The sequence below is a fragment of the Leiobunum rupestre genome, chromosome 6 (assembly GCF_980474605.1).
Source record: "Leiobunum rupestre chromosome 6, qqLeiRupe1.1.hap1, whole genome shotgun sequence".
Classification (NCBI taxonomy): Eukaryota; Metazoa; Arthropoda; class Arachnida; order Opiliones; family Sclerosomatidae; genus Leiobunum; species Leiobunum rupestre.
The window spans coordinates 36,625,228-36,639,657 of NC_143389.1; the positions used below are offsets into that span (position 1 = coordinate 36,625,228).

At 36.5% G+C, this 14,430-nt stretch overlaps 3 protein-coding genes across 3 annotated transcripts; all 3 read right to left on the bottom strand.

Annotated features, from left to right (window-relative positions):
* Positions 1 to 5,856: 5,856 nt before the first annotated feature.
* LOC149940786 (uncharacterized) lies at positions 5,857 to 6,837 on the bottom strand. Its single transcript, XM_090179365.1, has one exon. The coding sequence runs from the start codon at positions 6,835 to 6,837 to the stop codon at positions 5,857 to 5,859; it is 981 nt and encodes a 326-aa protein (XP_090035491.1).
* Positions 6,838 to 6,875: 38 nt separating this feature from the next.
* LOC149940787 (uncharacterized) lies at positions 6,876 to 10,348 on the bottom strand. Its single transcript, XM_090179366.1, has 2 exons — positions 7,132 to 10,348; positions 6,876 to 6,910 (listed from the first exon to the last, which is right to left on the bottom strand). Exons 1-2 carry the CDS (start codon positions 10,346 to 10,348, stop codon positions 6,876 to 6,878), a joined length of 3,252 nt encoding a protein of 1,083 aa, XP_090035492.1.
* A 120-nt stretch (positions 10,349 to 10,468) lies between these two features.
* On the bottom strand, positions 10,469 to 11,290 carry LOC149940788 (uncharacterized). Its single transcript, XM_090179367.1, has one exon. The coding sequence runs from the start codon at positions 11,288 to 11,290 to the stop codon at positions 10,469 to 10,471; it is 822 nt and encodes a 273-aa protein (XP_090035493.1).
* Between the last annotated feature and the right edge of the window lie 3,140 nt (positions 11,291 to 14,430).

The following is a 14,430-nucleotide window of genomic DNA, read 5'->3' on the forward strand; positions in this document are numbered from 1 at the left end:
CACTAAGAATATCTAAGAGCTACTTTACCACTAAAAATATCTAAGAGCTACTTTACCACTAAGAATATCTAAGAGCTACTTTACCACTAAGAATATCTAAGAGCTACTTTACCACTAAGAATATATAAGAGCTACTTTACCAAAAAACAATATCAAATACAACGCTTTCTCAATCATTCTGAATATTAGTAAAAGCACAAAAGTAATACTTCACACTCACCACCAAAATAACAATAACCAATCACAACATTCTAATGAAAACCGAGTCTATAAAAGGTATGTAGATTTAAAGACGGAAATCTGTTTAATTTACCATCTTAACTGCGTCTATAATTTCCAAACATACGCTCAGAAGTTCTTTATAAAACTTCTGAACGTATGTTTGGAAATTAAAGACGCAGTTAAGATGATAAATTTCAAGTGTTATTTGATAAAAGTCTATAAATATTGCAATCTAAAGAAGTAGTGAACAAATTACACGGACAGTAGTTAAATGTCACTATAGATAAAATAGGACTCCTCGTTATAATTGTACGACTTGCGGAGTCAAGGAAATCGAGAAAACGAAGACTATAAATGTTTCGATATTTGGGGATTCAATTAATGCAATAAAAATGTTATTTGAAAATAATATTAATAATTGCAACTGTAAAAGTCGGTTGAAATTGTTAAGACCTAACGACACACATAATTTTCAATAAAATCGAGCTTAATTTGAAAAATGTACGTAGTATTTTAGGCGAAAATTGATAAATCACTAAATTAGGCAATGCCCAAGGTCTGGGCCACCAATCGACAAAATTAATATTGAAAACTCGAGTTCCGTTAATTTCATATTTATTGACGTTTATTGACCTATCACACACCATTTTAACCATAGTGTTTTAAGAGTTAGGGCTAGTTTTCACAAGTCCAAAAACGCCACGACGCGACGGTTAGCTTCGACGCAAAAAATTCCCATTAGGCCTAATACAATATTTTTGCGTCCGCCGCCGCCGTCGTCCCGTTTCTGTCGTAGTGAAAACCAGCCTTAATGTACATTACGGCGGCGCAGCGTTCGACTACGCAATATGTGAATGTATTAAAAACACCAATCTCAAAATTGGGATTGTGTTAAAAAGTGGCTCTGTTAGTAATCAAAGCTTGTCATATAAAAGAAACTGAATACGTTTCGCTTAGGCTATTTTTTTCACCAAATGAACGGATATAAAAAAAATTGATTTGGAGGGGCCTTACAAGGTCATAGTGCCTTTCATCTTAATTGCAGGAAACCCAAATGATTTTCGCTTAAAAACTAAATATGGAATAGTATTTTTGCTTTTGAAGAAGATAGATAAGAAACTTTCGATTCAAAATTTTTGGCGAAAAAAAAATCGCGTCGACCCAATAAAGAAGTTATTTGTATTCTGATGGAATATAAATTGAGAAGGTTTTATTTTTATCTTTTCATATACCTGCCGCTTTTACAGAATGTAACTCGCGTTGACAGCTAAAAAGCTCTTCGAGTTCATAGATAAGAAAACATCACAAAGTTACCGAATTTATCTGAAGTATAAAATTATTCGAGAAACGTCTTTAAGAATATATCGTCGAAAAAAAATATAACCGCCAAAACAACCTACGTGCAAAGAAAATTTACGCTCTTTATTGTATAAGCTTCGCGATGCTTTCAAAATCTCTGCCTTTCCGTTAATGGCAAATAAATGTAACAGCTTTATTTCGCCGGTTCGTGTTTTTTAAGAGAAATATTTAACCGAATTTACTTCTACAAAGAATACCATCTAGGTTTAAAATCCAAATCAAGAACGGATCGAAGTAGTTATGGACAAACAAACGGGTATCCATTTTTTCCATGATGTACTCATTTTAGAATTTTGTAGGTGGAGCCTAATTGAGCAGTTTTTTGTTTTAAATATTTAGTATTATTATAATAATTTTAATATTATTATAATAATTTTAATATTATTATAATAATTTTAATATTATTATAATAATTTTAATATTATTATAATAATTTTAATATTATTATAATAATTTTAATATTATTATAATAATTTTAATATTATTATAATAATTTTAATATTATTATAATAATTTTAATATTATTATAATAATTTTAATATTATTATAATAATTTTAATATTATTATAATAATTTTAATATTATTATAATAATTTTAATATTATTATAATAATTTTAATATTATTATAATAATTTTAATATTATTATAATAATTTTAATATTATTATAATAATTTTAATATTATTATAATAATTTTAATATTATTATAATAATTTTAATATTATTATAATAATTTTAATATTATTATAATAATTTTAATATTATTATAATAATTTTAATATTATTATAATAATTTTAATATTATTATAATAATTTTAATATTATTATAATAATTTTAATATTATTATAATAATTTTAATATTATTATAATAATTTTAATATTATTATAATAATTTTAATATTATTATAATAATTTTAATATTATTATAATAATTTTAATATTATTATAATAATTTTAATATTATTATAATAATTTTAATATTATTATAATAATTTTAATATTATTATAATAATTTTAATATTATTATAATAATTTTAATATTATTATAATAATTTTAATATTATTATAATAATTTTAATATTATTATAATAATTTTAATATTATTATAATAATTTTAATATTATTATAATAATTTTAATATTATTATAATAATTTTAATATTATTATAATAATTTTAATATTATTATAATAATTTTAATAAAATTATAATAGTGATGTGATTAATATTATTTTTAATACATAGTATGTAACAAATATATACATTTTACATTGAAATTATTTTAATATTTAAAACTAAAAATCCAAATCAAGAACGGATCAAAATAGTTATGGAAAAACAAACAGGTAATCATTTTTCCCATGATGTACTCTTTTTAGAATTTTGTAGGTGGAGCCTAATTTACCAATATTTTTTAAATATTTAATATTATTATAATAATTTTAATGAAGTTATACTAGTTATGTGATTGTTATTATTTTTAATATATAGTATGTAACAAATATATACATTTTACATTGAAATTATTTTAATATTTAATATTTAAAACTAAAAATCCAAATCAAGAACGGATCAAAATAATTATGGAAAAACAAACATGTATCCATTTTTTCCATCATGTACTCTTTTAGAATTTTGTAGGTAGAGCCTAATTGAGCAATTTTTTGTTTTAAATATTTAGTATTATTATAATAATTTTAATAAAATTATACAAGTTATGTGATTAATATTATTTTTAATGTGTAGTATGTAACAAACATATACATTTTACATTGAAATTATTTTAATATTTAATATTTAAAACTAACAACAATATTTATTTTTTAAAAAGGTGCCGAGTTATCATTCAACCAAAAAGGGTGCCAAGTAATGTTTAGTAGGCGGGGTCTGAGTAATAAGTAGTAGATCACGGCACACATTTCAATGGCATGTTTGTTTATTCTCAGTGCTTCGAAAGGGGTTTGTCCAAATTCAAAGTTTAATGTTATGCTTGTTAACGTTATAATTAAGAAAATTAAAGTCTATTCAGCCGAGTCAACATTTTTGCCCAACATTTACTACACACGCTCAACCAAAATTTGGCGAGATTTCGCGCCTTAACCGACGAAGAAACTTTATCATAAATTTAAAAAACACCTTACCTACTAGATTATATGTTAATTTACATTAATACAGATATTTTTTATTAATATTATCATTTAGTTTTGTTTAATCAAATGATTGTGTATGGAACGTAATTGATTTAAATATTTAGAGCTAAACCTCGGTCAGAAAAAACCAACCGTTTTTTCAAAACTTATCCAACAAGATCGTCGTGGGACAACTCGGTTTGCATCTCGTGTGGACCAATTAGGTTTTTCAATTTTTTTTTAATAATTTTTGGTATTTATCTTTGTCTGCAAATTAGTATCATGAATATTGTGTTTAATCAATCTTTTATGCGTATTGAACAGTGCCTTAGATTCCGCACTATTCTACGTGCCCCTTAGCTTATTAATAAGTGCTTAAGGACAACAGTGTTGTTAAAGTCCCCGAGAGTCCCTAAGGATTCTGACCCAAGACTATAGTTTTAAACTGCTTCTAGAGTAGTTTTAAACTATTTATGATGTCGATATGGTTAAACTAGTTTCTATAAATACATACGTAGTCACATTGTTGACTGGCTTTTATTGGGTTATGATAATCCAAAACGCGGATATAACGCCTTAAAATATTGAAAGGGGCAAAATATTCGTATAAACATTTGCCTGAATTTGAAAGTGAAAACGAAAAATGATAAATTAGCATACCTGGAAGGCGAAAGTTTCTATAGAGGGAGGGGTAACCCACGTAAAATGAAACTTTCAATCTTAATAATGATCTCAAGAAAAAGGACGTGAGCCCCACTTCAATTCGGACCTCCCCGGCGCGTCGCTGCATTTTTAATTGAACCGTATGGCCGCTCAAAGAGAGCGAGATCAGATGCTGAATACGGCGGGCCGCTATTAAGTAAAGTAAAATGACGGAGGCGGGTCCTTTCTTCGATAGACACGTAGGTGGCGAACTACTCAAGGCGGATCGTTCCTCATATTCCGCAAACCGCCCATCCTAATCCGACGCGTCCACGACGCAATTATAGGAGAGATGTTTCGATAAACTCACCATCAAAGTCAAATATAGAGTTTGTGGTACCGCGACTGGTCTTAAAATAATTTTTTAATTGTCAAAGTTCTGGCAGCAACGTTCAGCAAGGTAGCAAGCAGTGTTGGAAATAAGTAATGGTCAATGTGACCACATTACCCCTACTTAAAAAATAATTTATTGGTCACGACCACAATTTTCTGCCCCACTTATCTCCCTCACTCTTTTGTTTTACCTTTGAAAGTGATTGTTAATGGCAATTAGGAACTATAATGAGTTTTATTTATCACAAACCAAAAAGCTTTGATATTTATCACATTTCTTAAGGAACTTCAAAAATTTTTCATCATCTTCTTGAATAAAAACAGTTTTACTCCTTTTTGAATTTATTTTTGTTTCTAAAAGCCATAAAGAAATTGCTATGTCTTCTATGCTTATTTTCTTAAACATATTCTTAATGATTGATCTAGATGTTTCGCATTTAGCTCGACGAATCTGACTGATTGTAGCGGAAGAACGTCAAATTGCATTACTGCCAGATGCCAGGAAGTACGTTCGATTTAGGAATAGAAATAAGTCAAAATCCGCATTTTCATTGGCTGTGAGAAACTGAGAGCGCAACGATTTTATCAGTTTCTCTTTCGGTATAGAATTATACTTTTAATTAAAAGTTTTCATTCCATGATTAGTCTAATATTGTTTGCTAATTTAAATAAAGCGGAATTTTCGCCTCATTTTTTCAAATCTTAAAGTCTAAACCTATTGTTCGTGTCTAGTCGTAGAATTCAGCCATCCTAAACCCCTGGAACTAGCGCGACTTAAACTAGGCAGCAGCAACAGCAAAGACAAGTAACCGAAAGCAGATCTGGATGAACTCTGATCAATATTTTATTTTTCATAAATAAAGTTAGCTTTGAGTAGACTAAAAAACATATTTCAACGTTAAAAGCATATCGCCCGAAAATGAATCAATGGTTAAAAAAAACACAGTAAAACGTTAAAGATTATACACAATAAATGAAGAAACGAAAAAAAAAAGGGTTTTTTTTTTTTATCCCTTCGCGAATATTTACATCGACCGGAACTATTAACATAAGTTAATTGAATAACTAGAAGTTGAGCGTCTGAACATACTCCCGGCCTTGATGCGGTAGCGTCAAGAATCGGGTACAGCGTCTTCCTGGTCAAACGGAAGTAAACAGAGCTTCACGATCGGTCTTTTAAGCTCCCCTCTGCTGGTGCGTAAAGTGACCACCCTCGTCTGTCCGTCTCGACCTGGATGTATCTGGACGACTCGAGCAAGAGGCCAGCTGGCAGCGAAAGAGGCGTCCGATTTTACGAGTACCATGTCCCCGACTGAGATATTTCGTTGAGGAGTCATCCATTTCGGACGTTGCTGGAGTCTCGTTATATACTCCCGGAGCCAGCGCTTGTGGATGTCCTGTTTCAGCTTTTGAAGGAGTTGCCAACGATTGAGTCTCGTCATCGGAAGTTGCGAAAGATCTGGGTCGGGAACCTCTTGCAGAGACTCTCCGATGAGGAAGTGTCCTGGCGTCAATACTTGCAGATCCGTCGGGTCAGACGACATCGGAGTTAAAGGTCGAGAATTGAGGCTTCCCTCGATTTGAGTGATAACTGTTGAAAACTCTTCAAATGTAAGACGAGTTGGCCCAATGACTCTATGCATGTGGTATTTCACGGATTTTATTCCAGCCTCCCATAATCCGCCAAAGTGAGGGGCGCCGGCAGGGTTGAAATGCCACGCTATTCCTTGTGACGAAAGGTGATCCGCGACCGCTTCGTTATGGGAATCGGACTGGATTAATTTCATGAATTCCGTCAATTCTTTCGCTGCGCCGACGAAGTTCGTGCCACAGTCGCTATGAATGTCGCTGGGCTTTCCTCTCCTTGAGGTGAATCTTCGTAAAGCTGCGATAAACGCTTCTGTAGACAAGGATGAAACGAGCTCCAAATGTATCACCCGAGTGACGAAGCAGACAAAAAGCGATATATAAGCTTTGTAAGTCGTTTTACTTCTAGGCGTAATTGGTCGTAGATTGAAAGGCCCGGCGTAATCGACGCCGGTTGTTGTAAAGGCTCGACAATATTGCAGTCTAGACTTAGGTAAGTCCCCCATCATCTGTTTCGCCGTTTCTGCTCGATACCTTGTGCAAACTATGCATCTCCGAATTTGATGTCGAATTGCATCCCTAGGTTAACGGTAATAGTTAGTGTAGGGAGCTGTTGGCTCGATCTCGTGGCATGCAGGGCTTGCCACCACCCTCCTACGCATTGTAACCCGGCCACCTGAATTAAGGGCTTCAAAAGTCGCATGATGACTTAGGCCTAAGGTGGTGCCTTGGGTATTGGCCTAGCTGATTATTATTATTATTATTATTATTATTAATCCAGTAGTTTAGAGATAGAATACCATGAACCAACTGCGCTCCAGCATGCAAATGCTGGACGTGTGCTTCTTGAATCACCATTTCCGTAAATTTGTGGTGACGTGGTAGCAGAATTGGGCGTTTTACGTTGTCGGTGAAATCGCCATGTTTTAAACGACCTCCCACTCGAAGGATGCCTTCCGAATCCAACTCAGGGCGTAAACAGAGTAATTTGCTCTTCCTTGGCAACGGATTTCCTTCCTTCAATGACTCGATTTCTTCCGCAAACTCTACAGCTTGCATAACCTTGATTAGAGCAAATAACGCCGATTTCAATTCTTCAGTCGTTAATGGACCTTCCATTCGTGAAGCCGTTGATTGCGGATCGGTTCTCAGTCGGTATCGGAGTAGACTGTTATAAGCGAATCTTCGACTCCACGCGGTGATACGACGTAACCGTAAAAGTGACGAAAATCTCGTGAATGTTGAGTTACCAACAACGTGGGCCTTCGTGGCAACGATGACGATCTTCTCCTCCTCATAAACTTGATTGACCTTTGAGGTGTCCATTACCCATTTCGACGTTTTTGGAGCGGGCGTGCTCTCTGCTAACCATAACGGTCCCTTCCACCAGAGCTGATGCTTTACGAGTTCTGAAACGGAAATTCCTCTCGACGCTGCGTCGGCTGGGTTATCGGTGCCAGCTACGTGACCCCACTGCGACGCTGGGATAGTTTCTTGAATTCTTGAAACTCGATTGCCAACGAAAGTTTTCCATCGTTTTGGACACGACGATATCCAGCATAGGACAATTGTGGAATCTGTCCATGCTTTGACCCGAGTGACATCAAGTCCCAGCGATTCTTGTACTGATTCTAAGAGGTCAGCGAGTAGCAATGCGCCACATAGCTCCAGTCTTGGAATGGACATAGCTTGGTTTGCTGGAGCCACCCTTGTCTTCGATGCAAGGAGTGAAACATTGATCTTTCCGAATTTGTCTACCATTCTCAGATAAACCACTCCAGCGTAAGCTTTTTCCGAAGCATCCGAGAATCCATGGAATTCCAACTCAGATATATCCGGTGAGGTGTAAACCCAACGGTCGATACGAATTTCCTGAATTTTCAAGATCGAATCTCGAAACTCTTGCCATTGTTGCTGAATCGATGGTGTCGGTTTTTCGTCCCAACCAACTCTCTCCCTCCAAACGTCTTGCATCATAATTTTAGATCGTATCACGACAGGAGCGAGCCACCCCATCGGGTCGAAGATTTTCGAAATCTCCGAAAGTAGCGTTCTCTTCGTGACGTCTTCCCCCGACTCCGGAACTTGCACCTTGAAAAGGAATTGATCTCTTCGGGTATCCCAGTAAAGACCAAGAGTTTTTACGAGAGGTTCTTCTTCCATGGCGAGGACTTCCTTAGTCTCCCGCAGCTCCACTGCAACATCCACCAGACATCCCTGGTAGTTCGAAGCGAATTTGCTGAGAGGGAGCCCAGCGCTGTCTGTCAGCTCACGAAGTTGCGATATAGCTATTCTTGTATCTTCAATCGATCCTCTTCCGCTCATAACGTCATCCATGTAGAAATCTCTCCTGAGAATCTCGCCCCCCAACGGGTATTCCTTTGACCCAATGTCACCCAATTGTTGGAGGACTCGAGTGGCGAGAAACGGTGCTGATGCCGTACCGTAGGTAACCGTTCTGAGCTGGTATTCTTGAATAGGTAATTTCGGAGACGTTCGCCAAAGAATACATTGGAGGTCGCACTGGTCGGGTGCGATAAGTATCTGCCGATACATCTTCTTGATATCAGCGCTGAATGCGACTTGATGAAGTCTGAATCGCATGATGATAGTGTACAGCGTGTCTTGAACGACCGGACCAACTAGCTGAGCGTCGTTCAGCGAATTACCAGAACTTGTCTTCGACGATGCATCAAATACAACTCGAAATTTGTTAGTCTGGTTACAGTCCTTCAGCACGTAATGGTGGGGAATGAATACTCGTTCGATCGACGAAGGAACGGGTTCCACCCTAACCATGTGCCCCAGCCCTTCGTACAGCTCCATGAAGCCTTGATATAAAACCTTCAAAGCTGGACTCGATTCGAGTTTTCTCTCGATTTGTAGCAATCTCCTCCGAGCCGTTTCTCGAGACAATCCGAGAGAGACTTTGGGCTTCTTCATAGGCATTCGAACCACGAATCGTCCAGATTCGTCTCTGTAGTGGTTTGTCTGGAAATCTTCCTCGCATTCTTTCTCGGCATGGGTAAGAATTGGTTTTTTCGGAACCTGCTCCACCGCCCAAAACCGATTTAGGTTTTCGTCCAACGAGATGGCGTGATGGACTTGAATTTTGGGCTGCTCTACTCCAATTGGACCTGCGACGAGCCATCCCAGTTTAGAATTGATAGCATCCGGAGACTTGGAATTTGATCTTCGGTTGCCGTCGAGTAGAAGTTTATAAAATATGTCGGCACCCAGAAGGATATCCACGTCGGCCGGTACATTAAATGCTGGATCCGCTAGCTGAAGATTCTTTAGATGATTCCAGTTAGTTGCGTCATATCTTCTGACCGGAAGTTGACACGTTATCTTCTGGAGAACGTAGGCGCTTACATGAAATTTCTCTATCGTCTTAGCATCGATATGCGACTTGAAATGTATTTGAGTGAGGCCTCTCGTTTTGCCGAGTTGAGCTGAGCCTAGGCCAACGACCTCCGTATCGACCATCTCCCGTCCTAGACCCAGTTGTCCGATGCACGCTTCGGAGATGCATGACACTGTCGATCCGCCGTCTAGGAGCGCGCGGAATTGAAGACATCCACCGGAAACCGTCTTCACCCTTATCACGGCGGTGGCTAGCATGGCGTCGTATTTAGAATGAACGACTTCTTGAACATGGAAATTTTGATTTTGAAGTTGACTTATCTGGTGGTTACCAGACTGTTGACTTTGGATCGTTTGCTGGTTTCCAGGCTGAAGGTCACCAGTCGATTGACCTCCCCTGGACTGTCGACTACCGGATCTCTGATCTAGGCTATCCGAATGGAGAAGGGAGTGATGTCGTTGTCCACAAGTCTTACAACCCCTTTCAAGTGGACAATCTTTTACTCGATGACCGGAACGAAGACAGTTGAAACAGACCTTCGCTTCCTGTGCCGAGAACTGCCGGTCTGCGATTTTCAAACCGTAAAATTTTGGGCATTTGAAATTGCAATGCGCTCCGGAACAAAATGAACAACTTCCGTCTGCAGGCATTATTCCCGTTCTGGCGTGCAGATTGACCGATTTCTTTAGATGCTCTCTAGGTTGTTGACTTAGACCTGACGACGAAGCGGCTAACGATCGTGCTCTCTGTTCGATAAATTCCAGAAGCGTCTATGACGTGGGTATCTCGGTATCTTTTAGGCTTAGCTCCCACTGTTCCTTAGAAGTAGGATCCAACTTCTGCGTCAGATGATAAACCAGAATGGCATCCCACTTATTCGCTATACTGAGCGTGTCCAAAGCTCTCGTACACTCCATTGTCATGTCCACGATGGATCGCAGCGCCGTTGAATTCCCGCTCGAAATTGCCGGGAGTGCAATGAAACGCTTCATTATGGAAGAATAAAGTTCTCTTTTATTTTCGTACCTCTTCGTAACAGTGTCCCACGCTATGCCGTAGTTGATGTCCGAAATAGGGAGCGATTTGATTAACTTGGCGGCATTTCCCGTTAGACTTGACTTCAGGTACGTAAGCTTCTGCGCATTCGACAAGTCCTTGTTATAATGGATAGCTGTTTGGAACATATCCCGGAACGACATCCATTCGTGCACCTCCCCTGAAAAAGTAGGGAGGTTGATCTTCGGCAACTTGATTTCCGAATGAGACGTCGGAACCGAAAACTGCGAAGTAGGAGTTGGAGCGAACGTTGCCTTGATGGCTTCCAATCCGCATCTGACATCCGTGTAGACAGTGAACAGTCTGTCCCATTCGGTATTATGATCCAAAGCCTTGTCGGAATCTAGCGGAATGATCTTGAGATGCGCGTCATCAATCATTTGCCAAGACTTATCTGCTTCGCTGATGAAGAACTCCACTTGTTGCAGGTTTAGCGATATCTTTGAATGACTCTGAACTCTTCTGCCCATATTGTTCAGACCCAATTCGCCCTTAGATCTTTCGGCGATGGCTTTGTCCAAAGCAGTGACCGGCATTGCGAACGAAATTTGCTTCCGATCCGAGAAGACGAATGATCCGAAGGTGTGAACCCAGCGACTAGAATCCACGTAAAACAACCGGCTTAGAGATCCGGCTCGACGGACCAAAATGTTCGTGTCTAGTCGTAGAATTCAGCCATCCCAAACCCCTGGAACTAGCGCGACTTAAACTAGGCAGCAGCAACAGCAAAGACAAGTAACCGAAAGCAGATCTGGATGAACTCTGATCAATATTTTATTTTTCATAAATAAAGTTAGCTTTGAGTAGACTAAAAAACATATTTCAACGTTAAAAGCATATCGCCCGAAAATGAATCAATGGTTAAAAAAAACACAGTAAAACGTTTAAGATTATACACAATAAATGAAGAAACGAAAAAAAAGGGTTTTTTTTTTTATCCCTTCGCGAATATTTACATCGACCGGAACTATTAACATAAGTTAATTGAATAACTAGAAGTTGAGCGTCTGAACACCTATAGACTAGTTTAAACTGATTAACAATGTAAAACTATTAATGTTTTGTAGTATGTTTACTGTTATTAGACATTTTATATCGATAAAATGTTAAAAACATTAAAAACCCTTAAAGTAATTTGTTTCAATTTTTTTATTTTTCCGACTTGCGGATAAAAAATTTTTTTCCGGAAAATTAAAAACACTATAATTTTCCAAAAGAAATCGAATTATAAAAAAATTTCGGTGAAGGATAAAATATGAAAATCACCCGAAATAAAACTTATACGAATAATAATAAAGTTATAATAATAATATATATAATTATGTAAATTAAGGTTATAGCTTGTAAAAAATTGTATTTAGATACTTAATTAGACTCGCTATTCTATTTTCGTGGAAAATCCCTAGAAAATATTACAAAAAAAACTGAAATCATTAACTTTTTGGCTTTAAAAAAAACCAACGATTTTTGGGGAGTACTGTGGGGATTTCAATGGTTTGTACTTTTTTACTCCACCAAATATTTTACTTCCGCCACCATTGGTTATCATGTAACCGGTCTGACGATGTAATCGAAATCTAATCACCATTAGAGCTTGTTACATTTTACATTAAACAGTATTTGCTTTATAATATCAAGAAACTTTGGCTATGGGCGCCATTTTGCGAGTTTTTTCTTTAGAGACAAAAGCGTGGATGACGAAAAGTCACGCGAGATGGAAATTATCCAATATAACAATTTCAAAAATAATAATTACACGTTGGAAAGAATAATGTCATTTCGTCCACTAGTAAAATTAAAATAGTTCCATGTGAAATTGTATTTAAACTTAAATATCCGGAGAATTATCAGAGTTTGGGCAAAATTTTGGTTTTTACTGAACAGTCCTTTCTAATAGACTTTATGTCGTCGTAGTGGTTAGAACTTTCACCTCGCAGCAAGAGGAGCTGGGTTCGATCACTGGGTGTACTTCCCAAGTTCTTCAATTTCACCTTTCCATAAAAAATTGTTGAGGTTAACGGCAATAGCCAGTGTGGGGAGCTGATGGCATGAAGGGCTTTCCTCCAGCACCCAGGGATTTGTGCAGTGTAGCCGCTGCCGTATTCTGAATCGACATAAGGGTTGGAGATATGTCATTCGAAAGGAAATATCACGCCCTCGCTAGCCCGCTATAAATGTTTGAAATCGGAGTTCAATAAATTAATGATTTTTCCATTTTAGTTTTTTTTTGCGATTTTCGACTTTGAATCTACATACTTTTTAAATTAAGACCGACTTGGTTGAAAACTATATTTTTAGTTAGTACTGATCATTTCTGATCTACGTTTTCAGTTGCATTAGGAAATTTTAATTTTAAGTGAGATTTATGGCCAATTCGCGGGACCTCAAGCCCTCGTACGCACTATGGTCATATTTGAATTTGGTACCAATTGATACAGGCACAATCCTACCTTATTTCCAAAACCAGGTAACTCGAAAAATTTGGTTTGTCTAAAAATTAATTTTAATTAACATGTTCGCCTTTCGCTACCTTATTTCCAAAACAAGGTAACTCAAACCATTCGGTTTGTCTAAAAATTAATTTTAATTAACGTGTTCACGTTTCGCTTTTTTATTTCTAATTTCCAAAACAAGGTAACTCGAAAAATTCCTTTTCGATAAAATTCCTCTTGGGTTTATTAAGTGAATGTACAAGATTGAAAATTTGTTCAAATTTAAATTTAATATTAAAATATATTTAATACATCGGAGGGATTGTATGACATCTTGTTCTACAAATCTGACTGGTCATTTCCACAAAGAGAGTAGTTACCGGAATTGAGCCAATTATCGCTTTTACATTTTTTTTACATTCCAATAAAAATATCACGAACAGGCCTGTAATAGGCCGAAACAACTATAAAACAAATTTAAAATCAAAACGATAAAAATATAGAATATTTATCGTAAAATTTAAAAAAGGAAGTTATTTTTTCCCGCGCCTCGGGCTGACCCGACTACGTACCTGGCCCAATCCCCTAGAGTTCTCAACTCAATATTACATCTACACCTCCACTTGACTTCATCCGTATATGCGGTATATGGAAAGAAAAATATTCTCGAAGAGATCTTATTGCGTTTGCATATCCGCGGACACTTTTTGGCAATTCAAAATTCGAGTGAGAATTCTAAGAAACCCCTCGAAAAACACGAATATCGCCAGGTATGCTAGATGAAAGTACGGACTAAGCATGGAGGGGGATATTTTGGCGGGGAAGAAAATTCCCCTCGCATATAGATCGGATATCGTGGCTAAAGCCCCGCTTGACCTGAGAGAGATTAAGATTGGCGCGAAAACGCCCTGGGATATTTTCCCACTCTTCAAAGTTCACGAATGGACTTAATACTTTGAAGTTAATCCGATATAATTCGCGTAGTGTGTGAGGGGGTCACCATATAATACTCGTACACCACTCCATTTCCTCTTTTACCATACGCTACCTACTCTATAGCAGTGATAACCAACCTTTTATTAAGATGGCAGGCCAAATCCTCAATCTGAGACAATCTTTTGGGTGATAAAATTGAAAATGTTTTTAAAAATATTTTGGTTAAATTTTCTTCGTACGACAATTTGAAATAAAATTCAAATATTTTTACTTATTTAGTCATCATTAAATGAAGAATAATTTGAATT

What these genes read in the sequence shown, in the direction of transcription:
- LOC149940786 (XM_090179365.1), bottom strand. Translation starts at nt 6,837, where the DNA reads ATGGGGGACTTACCTAAGTCTAGACTGCAATATTGTCGAGCCTTTACA.
- LOC149940787 (XM_090179366.1), bottom strand. Translation starts at nt 10,348, where the DNA reads ATGCCTGCAGACGGAAGTTGTTCATTTTGTTCCGGAGCGCATTGCAAT. An exon ending in TGGAGCGCAGTTGGTTCATG is followed by an intron (nt 6,911 to 7,131) that starts GTATTCTATCTC and finishes CCGTTAACCTAG; the next exon opens with GGATGCAATTCGACATCAAA.
- LOC149940788 (XM_090179367.1), bottom strand. Translation starts at nt 11,290, where the DNA reads ATGCCGGTCACTGCTTTGGACAAAGCCATCGCCGAAAGATCTAAGGGC.